This window comes from Canis lupus, chromosome 5, assembly GCF_003254725.2.
Source record: "Canis lupus dingo isolate Sandy chromosome 5, ASM325472v2, whole genome shotgun sequence".
Lineage (NCBI taxonomy): Eukaryota > Metazoa > Chordata > Mammalia > Carnivora > Canidae > Canis > Canis lupus.
The window spans coordinates 22,252,510-22,266,775 of NC_064247.1; the positions used below are offsets into that span (position 1 = coordinate 22,252,510).

At 45.6% G+C, this 14,266-nt stretch overlaps 1 protein-coding gene across 4 annotated transcripts in view; it reads left to right on the forward strand.

Annotated features, from left to right (window-relative positions):
- The first annotated feature begins 2,555 nt into the window (after positions 1-2,555).
- ARHGAP20 (Rho GTPase activating protein 20) overlaps positions 2,556-14,266 on the forward strand; it is a 140,337-nt gene continuing 128,626 nt past the window's right edge. The window contains exon 1 of one of the 4 annotated variants that reach the window (XM_025465590.3): positions 2,556-2,772. In XM_025465590.3, the coding sequence (XP_025321375.1) occupies positions 2,668-2,772 (105 nt within the window). In that variant the 5' untranslated portion in view covers positions 2,556-2,667. Of the gene's footprint in view, positions 2,773-3,082; positions 3,232-3,857; positions 4,008-4,032; positions 4,108-14,266 lie in introns of those variants that run through there. The other 3 variants (XM_025465595.3, XM_025465591.3, XM_025465592.3) reach the window with 3 other exon arrangements.

Here is a 14,266-nt window from a genome sequence, read left to right on the forward strand (position 1 = left end):
TCAAGGAGCTCTTGGAAGTGCGAATAGTCTAATGTGAGGGAAAACAGGGCTAGAGTTGAAGCAGAGCAGGAGATAAGACAAAGAAGTGGCAATGAGGTGTCAGATTGTAGACAGCCTTGTATATCACACTGTAGCATTTGCTATTTATTCTATAGACGTAGGAGCCAAGGAAGGTTTTACATTGGGGAGTGACTGATCTTTAAAAAAAGAAAATTATTTATTCATGAGAGACACAGAGAGGCAGAGGGAAAACAGGCTCCACATGGAGAGCCTGATGCAGGACTTGATCCCAGGACTCCGGGATCATGACCTGAGCCAAAGGTAGATGCTCAACCACTAAGCCACCCAGGCATCCTGGGGAGTGACTGATCTTATTTGTGTTCTTACTTCATTACCCTGGTGATGATATTAATCTGAGCAAAGTTCTTCAGGAAGTGAGATCTCCTCCAAAGCTCCTTATAAGAGAGGAGTGGGGTGGTTTTTTATGCAAATCAAGACTAATGGAATTTGAAATAAAAGCACTCACAAATTCTGAAGTGAAAGTGAGTTTCCCACATGTGCAATGTAAGTAATACTTTGGAGCATGAGGTATTAGCTCAAAAAGAAACACCTGATAATACATGAGACTCTGCATAAAATAACTCAGGCCTGCCCCTTCTGGATCTATCTCATATCCTTTTTGTGTCTCACTCATTTAATCAACAAACATTTACTGTGCCAGACACTTGAGATACAACAGTAAACAACAATAACAAAAAGATTGCTGATCGCTGGGAGACAGATAACAAACATTAAGCATAATAAGTAAATTACATGAAATATTAAAAGGAGATAAGCATTATTGAAATTTTTAAAATGAAGCAGAGTAAGGAAAACTGGGATTGTCCATTAATGATAGGAGGCATAATGGTAGGATTTCGACAAGGAATGAAAGAACTGCAAAGCCATCTGCAGTGTAAACTTCATGATAAACTTTATAGTGGGTACAAATCCTGTCACTACACATGGGTCTAAGCAGCAGAAAGAGTCACTCCTGAAAAACTGCGCCTGTGTACATATATAAAAATATACACACATACACCAGAATGATTTTTATATATATGTATATACATTTATAAATCAAGATTTTTACAGCCTATGTAAATCTACTTTGAACAATGTAATGTGGACAAGGCTTAATATGGGCTGGAACATTTTCTCCCCGTTACTTCCACGATAAACAATGCTGGAGTTTGGAGGGGGGGTATGCAAATGTCTGTGTGTGTGTGTGTGTGTGTGTGTGTGTGTTTTGGATAGCATCTCCTGCTTGGAACAGAGCCGGCCAGAGCCCTATTCTTCTACAACCTGTCCTGATAACTGCCCAATCCCACAGGAACCTCAGTTCTTTTTTTTTTTTTAAATAACAAAAACAAACAAACCCCCTTCTACAACATACAACATAGTATCATGGAGTGGTGTCCTTCATCTCTAATCCGCCCTTTATGTAGTCCTGACTCCAAGGGAAGAATGCCACCTACCGAATCATCTGCACCAGTCAGCTGGTCCTGCAAAGTGCAGCAACGCTCAACTAGACCGGGGTTGGCTCCAAAACCCCTCCCTCTGATTATTCTTTGGCCTTAAAAAAATTTGCCACTATTTGGGCTGTCAGGAAGTTATGCTCTCGGCGCAGATATCTGATAAACACTTCCACATATTGTAGCCTTCTCAATGGCTAAGCCAAATTTCAGAGTCCTCTCTCTTGCCTGCATTTTCCTTAATTGCGCTTTGACGTTTGGAATGCCCAGGTCCTTGCAGCCGCAGACAGCGGAAACCGCTGGTGCAAATTGTGCTGGGGCTGCAGAGCCCCGCTGCAGAAGCCAACGAGGGCTCCCCAAACAGGCTAACTAACGTTCGGGATTGCTCCAGAGGTCAGGCGATGCTGGGGGCTTCCCAATGTGCGCAGCCGCGGCACCCTGCGACGCGCAGCCCCCGCCCCAGGCCTCGGGGGCGGGGGTGGGCGTGCGGGTTCGGGTGGGGGGGACCCCTCCGCAACCCGGTGGAAGGGAGGCCGAAATCACCGCAAGTCCTCGGTTCGACTGCGCCGCCGCACGCGCTGCCGCGTCGCCGTTCCCCGCGGGCGCAGCGCGGGCCGAGCTGGGGTCGGGCGCGCGTGGGCAGGCGGCGGGAGCGGCGGGAGCGGCGGGAGGGCGGGAGGGGCGCGCGTCCGCGCTCAGAGGCTCCGGTTCGTGACACGGGCCGGGGAGCCGCCGCGGGCTGGCAAGGTCAGTCGGTCGCCCGGACCCTCGCAGACCCGTGCCTTCAGGGACGCGCCCGGCCCGTGCGCCGCAGAGCGAGGCAGCCGCTGGGAGCGCCGCGGCCCGAGGACGGCGGCCGGGGGCGGGTCCCCGCGCGGGGCGCCTGGCGCGGAGGGGGCGGGCCCGAGGCGGGGCGGGCTGCGGCGCGGGCGGGCGGTCGCCGCCGCAATCGCCTGCAGCCCGCGGTGCCGAGCGCAGCGGCGGTGCATGGCCCCGACGGGAGGCGCGCCGCCCGCACCCGGAGCCCGGAGCCCGGCGCCCTGCCTAGCGCGGCAGCCGCTCGGGCCCGCGCGTCCTCGCCCCTCCGGCCGCGGCCCCGCGGCCATGACCGCGTAGCCTCCTCCTGGCTGGGGTTTGCGGGAAAGTCTTCTTCATGGAAGCGATGTCCCCCCAGCAGGAGACTCTAGGGGGGCAGCCGGGGCGCTCCTCTTCGCTGACAGGCGTGTCTCGGCTCGCCGGAGGCCCCGGCACCAAGAAGGTGAGGACACGGAGCGGCGCCCCGCGCCCGCCGCCGCCGCCGCCCCACTCCCGGCGCGCGCCCCCCGCGCTCCCCCCGCGCTCCCTCCGCGCCGCCGCGGGGACTTAACGCTCGAGGCTCGCGGCCCGCTGCGTGAGTCCCGGGACGTTCCCGCCGTCCCCGCCCTCCGGCGCCGCCGTGCCCCGAGTCAGCCCGAGACCCCGGGGCCCTTGGCGTCTAGAGTCGTAACCGCTCCGGGAGCGGCCCCCGCAGCCTCCCTCCCCGTTTCCACCCGCCGCGGGACCGGCGGCCGGGCTCCTCCTCCGGTCGGGGCGCGCGGGCGGCCACCGGGGCCTCGCCTCTCCCCGCCCCGCCGGGTGCCCTGGGGGCGCCCCCGGGTCCCCCGGGCGCTCACCGCCTGCGGACGAGGTCAGCTCCGAGGGGTCAGGGCCCGCGGCGGCGGCCCCCCGCGCCAGGAAGGTAGGCGGGCGGCTGCGGCGCTCAGCCCCTCACCTGGACACCGACGCTCGGCGGGGGGGGGGGGGTCGTGGTGGGGAGGGGGTGCTTCCTGCGCCCGGCGCGGCGCCCCCACGGCGACCCGGGCTCGGCGGCGGCGCTCGGACGCGCAGGTATGCCTGGGATGCTAACGGTCCAGACCGCAGGGGCGCGGAGGCTTAGTTGGGCCTGGACGCGGGCGGGGCGGGGCCCGTGGGCTGCGGCGGAGGGGCTGGGGGCTCGGGGCCGGCCCGGCGGCCTTCGCCCCGCGGGGTCCCCTGGCCCCCCTGGCCCCCCAGGCCCCCCAGGCGGCGGGGCGTGGGGCGGCGCGCGTGGGCCCCGTGGGCGCCGGGAGCGGGGACGGGCGGCAACTTGTGGCGTGCGGCTCCCGGGCACCCCGGGCACCCCGGGCACCCGTGCAGCTGGCGCCGGGGAGAGGGGCCCCTGGGCAAGGGCACGTGGCCCCGAGCCGCCGGCCTCGGCTGCCCCGCTCCCCGCGGACCGAACTGGGGCGTTTCGGGCCGTGTCTGCTCTTCCTCCGCCCCCCCCCCCCCCACCTTCTGGTATTGGCCCCTTTTTGCCCTGTGCCCTGAGGGTGCCCTTCCAGCGTCTCTGGAAACAACTTGGGCTTAGAGGGATGACCGTCCTTAAGAGATGTCCGGAGGCACCGCGTTTCCCCCAGCGGCTGTGCCGGCCTTCGGGTGGCCGGGACCCCACAGTCTTCCGTGAGGCTGCGCGCACCAGGAGCCTGGTGGATGGAGGTCGGTGGAGCAGAGCTGAGAGCGCCCGAGTGTGTGCGGGACCACCTGGGAGTGCCTGCGAGCTTGGTGACCGTGCGCTGAAGTGCTGGCAGCCTTTGATGTATGGAGGCTGTGGTTTGTCCTTGTTGCTTTTCTTCTTCTTAGATGAGATGCAGGGTGGCGCGCGCCTGCGTGTGCGTGTGTGTGTGTGTGTGTGTGTGTGTGTGTGAGAATTTACCAGGCTAGCGCCACATTCAGGAAGGTAAATGAATGTTCAAAGTAATTGACACAGATCTGAAAGCATTTTTTTTTTAATTCTTGTAAACTTAAGGAATTGGGAATAATCAAAGATTTATATTCCCGGACAGCTGTCTTCCTTTACTAAGGGAAATGAAACATCCTGGCAAAGAACACTGGAGTAGCTTGATCATTTATCAAGTAGTACTTGTCCATTAAATGAAAGATAGCCTCACATCTTGAACCATTGTCCTTAAGATGCTAACCTTCCTTATACATCATAATGGGCTGTCACATTACCAGCAGTGTGTCTTTCTTTTGGAAATAGATTTTGCTAATCCTGGTCATTCTGTAGCTTTTTACTTCCTTTGGAGCAAAGACGAGATTGAAGAAATCTTTTCTTTTGCTTTTAATGTGGTTTTTTTCCCCCCCCCATAAAAGTACATCCTTGCTTATCTTAAACATTAGCAGGCACGCCTTGATTTCAGGCCTCCATATTAGCAATAGAAGGTAATCGTAATAAAAAATACTTCCAAAGGATGGTTCATGGTATCATTGTCATTCTCTGGAGTCCATACTCTCATAGACTCCAGTCGTCATGTAACCCAAATACTCGACAGATTGATCTTTTTTAATGTTTCATCTTGCGTTCTTTGGTGTTTGGTAGTTTTAGTGAGTCACGAGACTTATTTCTAAAAAAGTCTACCATGTGGTTGTAGTGTTAATTATCAAGGCTTAGATCAATGTTTTTTTTAACTGCCAGTTATAATCAACATTATAAAAAATTAAATAGAAAAATCCTAGCAAATTAGTGAGTGCAGGTTTGTATTCTTTATTTCATATATGTATGTGTATTTTGGGTATTGATGTAAAACAGTTGTGTGGTTTTCTTTCTGAATGGTCCATATTTTTAAAGACAAGTTTATTGGCCAGATCACTGCATGGAATCAGTTCATCTGGCTTTTACTTCTTGTTCTGTTGATATCTTAATGATCTTGAGGAAATCACTTGACTTGTTTCAGCTTCCTCATTTATAAAATGGGAATCAAAGGGATAATTCTGCAGAAAGTGCTTTGAAATAAAAGCATCTTTTATTCTATGAAAACAAGGTGATCTTAAATAATGGAAAGAAGCAAAACAATAGTGTCTTTCAAGCTAGTCATCCTAGAGAGACCGCTGTTAATCCTGTGGTCCTGCCATTGCCTAGAATGTTACTGTTAAGGGGGCAGTTTCATACAATGTAGTGAAATTTGGAATGTGAAGACCCAGGTTCAAGTCTCCGCTGAGTTGGTCCTATCTTTCTGACCTTAACTGTAACCTATAGTTTTCTATTTATAAAATGAACACGACAGTACTACCTACTATTCAAGATTGTTAGGAATATGAAATGTGAAATTGAGTGACTACTGTCCTATAATAAGCACTCAGTAAGTATTAGCTCTGATTGTTTATAGTTTCTCCCATATTTGTGGTACATACTGTGTCCCACTTGTTCAAGCCAAACTCTGGGATTCATTTTTGACTCCTGTTATTTCCTTACTCTACAGCAACCATCAGAAAGGCCAGTCAACTATTACTTCAAAACATATCTTGAATTTCTCCACTTCATCTCAGGGCTATCACTGTAGCCCAAGCCTGACCACCACCATCTCTCCCTTGTACGTTTACAGAGACTCCCTCACTTGTCTAACATCTCGCTTGCTCTTTCCTGACCCAGTTTCCAGTTAGCACCAGAGTGATCTTTAAAAGTGTAAGTTGATCACATTGCTCACTTGCTTAAAATCCTGTAGTGGCTTTCCATCATATTTAGGATAAAATAGCCTTCTCTATCTCTCCCATCTCATTCCCTTTTCTACCTTGTGTATTCTCCAGCCACACAGGCCTTCTTTTTTACACATCAGGTATTCAGATTCATTCCTCTTCTGAGGCCTTGGGTGGTGCTCTTCTCTCTGCTTCTGCCATAGGACTTTGCAGTGTTGACTCTCCCATGGTGTTCAGATGTTAGGGCTTCTCAGATGCCTGTCCTGACTACCAAATGGAAGTTGCCACCCTCACTCTTGCTCTATATCTCTGTTTTATATTCATCGTAGCATTCATCCTTGCTTCTTATTTACTTCTTATGTTATCTGAACCCTTCACCAGATTGTGAAAACCATGAGAATAGGGATCTTATCTGTACTGTTCAAGGCTGCCTCTCCAGTGCCTAGGACAGTGCTACATACGAGGTACTCAGTAAGCACTAGTTGGGTAATACAGCAGTGACAGGACAGATAGAGCCCCTGTATTCAGAGTGTTTTTTTTTTTTAATTTTTATTTATTTATGATAGTCACAGAGAGAGAGAGAGAGAGAGAGGCAGAGACACAGGCAGAGGGAGAAGCAGGCTCCATGCACCGGGAGCCCGATGTGGGATTCGATCCCGGGTCTCCAGGATCGCGCCCTGGGCCAAAGGCAGGCGCCAAACCGCTGCGCCACCCAGGGATCCCCAGAGTGTTTGATTTAGACCAGAATCAGCAAACCTTTTCTTAACGGTCCAGATAGTAAATAATTTAGGTTTGTCGACCATGAGGTCTCTGTTGCAGCTACGCACTTTGCTGTTGTAGTGATAAAACAGCATAGGCAGTATGTAAATAACTGGGCATAATTGTCTTCCTGTAAAACTGTGTTTAGAAAAACAGGTGGTGGGTCCCTGGCGTATAGTTTGCTCACCCTCTGGTTTGGAGCTTTGCTGTTGACTAAAACTTTCTGTGCTGATGGAACTGCTGTTTATCTACAATGTCGAGTTTGATGGCCACTAGCTACATGTGGCTGTTGAACACTTGACATGTGATTAGTGCAACCGAGGAACAAAATTTTTTAACAGTCTCACTGAGGCATAATACAGGATACATAATACAGGATACTGAGGCATAATACAGGAAACTACGTATTTGAAGTATATAAATCTGTAAGCTTTGGTACATGCATATAATTGTGAAACCATCACAACAGTTACGATAATGAACATATTTATCATAAACCCCAAAGTTTATGTCCCTTTCTAATCCCTTGGTTTGCTCCCCATTCTTAGGCAACCATTGGTCTGTTTTCTGTCACTGTAGATTAATTTGCATTTTCAAGAATTACATGTAAATGGAATCATACTATGTATTTTTTTGGCTTCTTTAATTCAGTATAATTATTTTAGGATTCATTAATGTTTTTGCATATACCAGTAGTTCATTTCATTGCTGAGTAGTATTTCATCATGTAGAGAAGCCACAGTTTGTTTATCCATTCACCTGTTAGTAGGTTTTGGCTACTCCAAATAAAACTGCAGTGAACATTCATTTACAAGCCTTCGTGTGGACCTCTGCTTTCACTTCTTTTGAGTAAACACTCAAGCATTGAATGGCTGGGTCAGATTTTAGATGTATGTTTAACATTTTAAGAAACTGTCAAATTGTTTACCAAAGTGGTTTTACATTCCCACCAACAGTGCATGAGTCTCATTTCTCCACATCTTCACCCACACTTTTTGATTACCCCCTTTTAGAGGGTATAATATGGTATTTCACTGTGGTCTTGATCTCCATTTCCCTAATGACTAGTGATGTTGAGCATCTTTTTGTTGTTGTTGTTGTTGAGCATCTTTTTATGTGCTAACTTGTCATCCATGTGTTATCGTTAGTGAAGTGCTAACAGATATTTTGCCCAATTTTAGTTGGATTCTTAGTTTTTGTATTACTGATTTTTAGAGTTACTTGTATATTCTGATTCAAGTTCTTTATCATACATGTGATTTGCAGACATTTTCTCCCATTCTGTGGCTGGTCATTTTATTCTTTCAACAGTGTTTTTCAAGGAACAGAGTTTTAATTTTGATGATATCCAATTCATCATTTTTTTCTGTAATTTATTTGAATTTAAATTTAAGTTGCCACATGTGTCTAATGGATACCATACTGGACAGCACAGGTTGAGACAAAGAGACAAAAGCAGTAATAACAAAAAATTAATAAACCATGCCAACTATTACTGAAAAAACAAACATGGATGTGGAGCTAGGCCACTCTGGCATTAAGGTTTCAAGGAAGGCCTCTTTTCAGTGTGGCTTTACTCTTTTATGAGTGAAAACAAGATGCTATAAAAAGATTTCAAGAAGTAGGAACAATTATTCAGGAATCCTGAGGTAGGAAAGAACATGATGCATTTGAGGAGTCAGTGTGTAGATGCCATGTAAGAATTATTGTTTTTATCTTATAGCCACATTTATTATTTTAATCTGAAGCAGAATTACCTACCTGGCTCATCAACTTTTATTCACTAGTCAGAGGATTTGACTATTTCTAGAAATCAAAGATTTTCTGTCACCTAGGCTCTCCAGAATAAGACACAGTAGATTTGTATAGTACTTTCTAAAAGTGTGATTTTAAAAGGTAGTAGGGGGATCCCTGGGTGGCGCAGCGGTTTAGCGCCTGCCTTTGGCCCAGGGCGTGATCCTGGAGACCCGGGATCGAGTCCCACGTCGGGCTCCCAGTGCATGGAGCCTGCTTCTCCCTCTGCCTGTGTCTCTGTGTGACTATCATAAATAAATAAAAATTAAAAAAAAAAATAAAAGGTAGTGGGAACATATATAGATAATGCTTCTGGATATGCATTCTGGATAGAATTCTAGATAAATCTTCTGGATAATGCATCCTTGAGGATATCCCTATTTGGATAGAACAGTTTTTATGAAATGCAATGGAAGCACCAATTAGAGTAATTTCGGTTAGAGATCATTTGTATCCTCCTCAAGCACTCTGACCCTTTGGTTTCATGTACTAATTGAAAACTCCTTGAATAAGATGGATGTTGGGATAGGGAAAACAGACCTATATGCACAGAAAGTCAATCGAAGCAATAGGATTTTAAAATAGCTCCAACATGTTAAAATGTGGCAGCTGTTGTTGTACACTTCATTCTGTCTTATCTTTCTGCATTCTCTGGGTCTTGGTAGAACACCCCCAAGAGCCAACTTTGGCCTTAAGTGCTGGAGTTTGAATGAAACATCTTGGAGAGTAAACTTTAAGTTTTACCCTATAATACTGAAAAAATACTTTGCCTGTGGTTAAACCAGTATCTTGCTGAATCCCTTTCTGGTGTTATTCACAAAATCAATGGATAAAATCAGGTCCATAAAGTTGTTTTAGCTGAGAGGAGTCTGAAATTATCAAAATCTAAGTTAGATTAATCAGAAATGGCTTCTGTTATCCCTGGTGAGATCTCCAAAATTGTTACTGTACTTTGTTTCTTTGTCTGTAAAAATGGTGGTGATAATCCATATCTTGTATATCTTTTGACCCATATGTGGGTCAAAAGAAGAAAGTATATTCTGTACTTTTGAAAAAAAAAGAAGCCAATTAGTATCTTTTCCCAGGTGTAAAGCAATAAAAAGGAGGTGTAAAGCAATAAAAAGAGTTTTATTTCTTTGAAAACAAGAAACAAGAACATTTACATGCAAATGAGTGAAGAATGCTATCTGTCTCATTAGGCTCAGGCTACCATAACAAAATACCATAAGTTGAGTAGTTTAAACATCAGACATTGATTTTTTTTACAGTTCTTATAGTTCTTACAGTTCTGGAGGCTCTGAATTCCTATGACCTGGGTGTCAGCCAATTCAGTTTCTGGTTGGAAGTTCACTTCTTGGCTTGTGGTTGACCATCTTCTTTGACTTCATGGGAGGGTGAGGAGAAGTAGGGAAAGGAGGAGAGAGGGAGAGAGATGGAGATGGAACTAGTTATCTCTGGTCTCTTCTTTTAAGGGCACTAATCTCATCATAGGGGCCTCATTTTCATGACCTCATCTAAACCTAATCATCTCCCGAAGACCCCTGCCTCCTAATACCATCACATTGGAAATTAGGGCTTCAACATATGAATATGGGGGGGGGGGGGTAGGACATAGACATTCAGTCCATAACCTTACCCTTGAAAGTAGTCATCCTTGAAGGTCATAAATATATAAAGTAGAAACCTGAGCAGAAAGATAAGAATTTAATGTTTATAATTTATGGGATAATAAAAGGAAATTTTAAAGACTCTTTAAGTGAATGCCTCGCTATATATATATAATACACATCAATTATATGAGATGTTTTATTAGCTTATTTCTACAGAAGAAGGAATCTGAGCCCTGCCAAGGCCACAAGCAGCAAAGCTGGAATTTGAACCAGATCTTCCAACTCTATTTCTTTTTCTAACTAGATTATAGATGCTTTTGTTACTATTTGTAGCATAAGCTATAGGAGAGAGTAAATCTGAATTCTGTATAACCAGCTGAGAAAAGCACATTTGAGAGATTTTTCTCCTGAGAGGTAATTCCCTTCTCTGGGAATCAGAAGCTCTACTTTCTCTATCTGCCATTGAAGGTTATGTTCACTGCTGCCATTAGGTAAATGTCAGGTAAATGCATTAGTCAGGGTTCTCCAGAGAAACAGATTAAAAACAGTCCCATAGTCTGCCATCTTTTCCTGAGGCAAGATGAGATGAGATGTCCCAGCTCACCAGTGAGGCAGGAAAAAGGGGGCGAATTTCTCTTTCCTCTACTCTTTGTTCTGTGAAGGCCCCCGAGAGATTGACTGATGCCCACTCACTGTGGGGAGGGCCATCTGTCTTCTTAAATCCAGTGATATAAATGGTAATCTCATCCAGAAATACGTCACAGACACACCTAGAAATGTTTAATCTGGGCACCCTATGAACAGTCAAGTTGACCAGTAAAATTAATCATTACAGTAAATATTAACTAATAGTGACAATAAATGACACAATTATTGATCTGATTACCTTGGAAATGTATGACTTTTATGCCTTGGTATCTGTCATTTTCAGAAGTTTTATATAAGGCATTCATTGTTTCTCTGGAGTTCCTTAGCCAGGCCTGCTTTCCAGGCCAATATCTCAGTCTTGCTTGCTGCTGGAAAGTTTGGCATAGGCCCCAAACTTATAGAACTGTATTTCAAAGTTACATGTGGGTGTACAGATGATTCCACTATGGACAGTCATGTGTTTGGCAAACCCAGTTGAAACTCTCAATTCAGAAAACATTTTATGCCATGAATCTTGTGTGTAGGAAAAAACTTGCTTGCATAGTTATTTTTACTTACAATGTAAACACAATAGTGCATTTTAACATGGCAAAAGAAAAATTAATTCTTTGTGACTCTAACATTCATATGTTAGAACAGAATAAATTGTATTTTTTATAAAACAAAACTTAAGGGCTATCTTATTTTTATGCATTTGCATAAGAAGTAATTATCAACTTGAAGTGAAATAGTTAAAATAGGGAGTTGCAGCTTAAAGACCGAAAATTCACAAGTCACAGATTCCTAAATAGTGTAGTTGTCGCTCTTGGTTCCCAAGTAAAGATGGTTGTGAAGCAATCGGTTACTCTATGATTTCACAGTTGTCCCAGATTATGAGTCGGAGAAAAGTCTGCAGAACAAAAGGTGGATATGTTCCATCAACTGGGAGAGGTGACATAACTGAAGGCACCTAGAAAAAAGGAGACTTCAGTAATCGAGGTGTCCGAATTCTTTCAAAGTTCTTTTCCTGTTATCCAGGACTTGTTGGTAGTTCTTTTCAAAGTAAAGACATCTTGTGCCTTAAAGAACCACATAACAACAAAGATATGTATGTGATTACGAAGCTGGCCTTCCTAGAAGTTGTGAGTAGTTAAAAATATACTAGATTTCAAAGTAAATCGCCACTAACACATGTTGTAAACTATGAAGTTTCATAGAAATAAATGGGTATGTAACTACCACCAAGGTTCTGTATGCATATGTAGACATACTTATGCCTACACGCACTTGTATACATGGGCTCTGAAGAAACATGTATGTTTTGTTACTGTGATTTGCTAGATTTTATGACTCCTGCCTCTCATATCTCCAGAGCATTTGGCAAGAACCTCTGTTACAGACTGAATGTGCCCTCCCCTAAACTCATGTTGAGGTCCTAATCCCCATGGGTTGGATGAGGTCATGAGGACAGAATCCCCATGATGGGATTAGTACCCTTAGAAGAGACCAGAGAGCTTGTACCCCCTCTGGCTCTGTCCCCCGTATGAAGAAGTACAGCTGGAAGGCCGCTGCACATGAGGAAGAGGGTCTCACCAGGAACTGAATCTGCTGGCACCTTGACTCAACTTCCCAGCTTCCAAAGCTATGAAAAATAGATGTGTGTTGAGGCCACCCAGTCTGTGTTATTTTGTTATAGTAGCCTGTGCACACTACCTCTGAAATGAATGTTCATCCGCAGGAAAGTGTGCTCTCCATTTTTATGTTGATGTCCCAGGTGCTGTGGATGATAGGGACTCTGCGGGCCCTGGTGTGTGCACAGAGCCCTGCAGGCTGGGTATTCAGTGTGGTGTTGGCAACTGCAGCAGTTCCTGAAGCAGCCTTGGATGGGGATGAGGGCTAGCCTTTGTTGACTTATGGAGGACTTAGCTACAGTGGGAGAGGCTGCAAAGGGAGCAGAGGAAACTGCTTCCTGTCATCCACCAATAATGAGGCTTGCAGGCAACACAGCCCATTTTATTTTATAATTTTGTTTCAGTCTTATTTTCTTTATCTAGGACAAGTTTAGATTAGAAACATCCGACCAAGAGCAGAAATAGTCTTATCAGTACTGTGTGTCAGTGCTGTGCTGAGCAGCCTTGACCTCATTTTGACAGACAGCTGTCACATGGCACAAGTGAAAGGTAAAACCTATTTCTGGATGTTTGGTCACTGGTGTGTGGACTCTGAAAATGGAATGTATGTGTGTCCACATCAGCTCACGTTTCACAGCTACTCTGTGGCCTTTTACTTTCCTTGTTTACCTGGGTCTTAATGGACACCTAGGAGAGAGTCTGTATTTCCTCTTCTACCCCTACATTCAAACTCTTCAACCTCTGCTTTGGCAGTAGTCATCACTAAGTTATACTGCATCTGAATCTGGATAGACCTGGGCCTGCTTTCTATTCTTATTTTAAACATTCTGGTTATTACCATTATGGTTTCTGGATTTGATGACTATGCCCTTCCCCTCTGCATAAGGAAAGTGAGAGGTTGCTGCAAGTCAGAGCTTCCCAACCGTTAGAGATGTGGCTGCTACAGCCAGCCCCCCAGCCACTAGGCAGGTAGATGGGTACAGGGCAGCCGGAGACCCTCTTTGTTATCACAGTGTGCCGTGGATGTGTAAATCATATCGCATTGTGTGGGCCATGATATGAAAAATGTAGTGAAGCCCCCTTTAAGGGAATATTAGGGTGATTGGTGATTGATCTTGTCTACTCCAGGGTGCCACTAAAAATGAATCATGACCAGAGGCTGAAACTGGTGACTTTGCCAAAGAGGAAAGTCCACCAACTTCAAGGCCCACAGTGATACTCCAGAAGCCTGCATGGGTCAGGTAGAGGCAGAAGAACAAAAAATCATGTCTAAGAGGAATTCTACTACCCTCGTATTTATTTATATACAGTACTTATGCAGGCTAAAGCCTTACTTTATATGTTACACTATCACAGTGTTTTCCGTGTCAGAGGACTTTCGCATATAATCTTACCTTATTCTTTGTGGTAGGTAGGATAGTTATGTCATCTTCGAGGACTCAAAAGTTAAGTGCTAGAACCAGGGTGCAGAATTTAGGTCCAGTGTCTCCTAGCCCAGTGCCCATTGTCCTACAAGGCATAAATTCTCATCTTTATTGTTTTATTTCAAATTGGTTTTCTCATAGAAGGAGAAAAGACAGCGAAAAGTAAAAGTATTTCTTTCTTAATCTCAGAAAAGAACTTTTATCCTTTCACAGTAGTCTATTGTGATGACATTTGTGTTAATTAAATGCTCAAATGGGTTCTGGATGAGATGATTCATTAATAAAAGATCACACACATCACAGATCACACTGACAATAGTGAGAAGCTTTAGCTTACCCAGTGGTCAGAACCTGGTTGTGATAACAGGACATAGAAGCAAGGTGTATGGTTAAAAATAATTTTCTTGTTTCCTTGCATAGCCAGTGTCTCTGAGGTA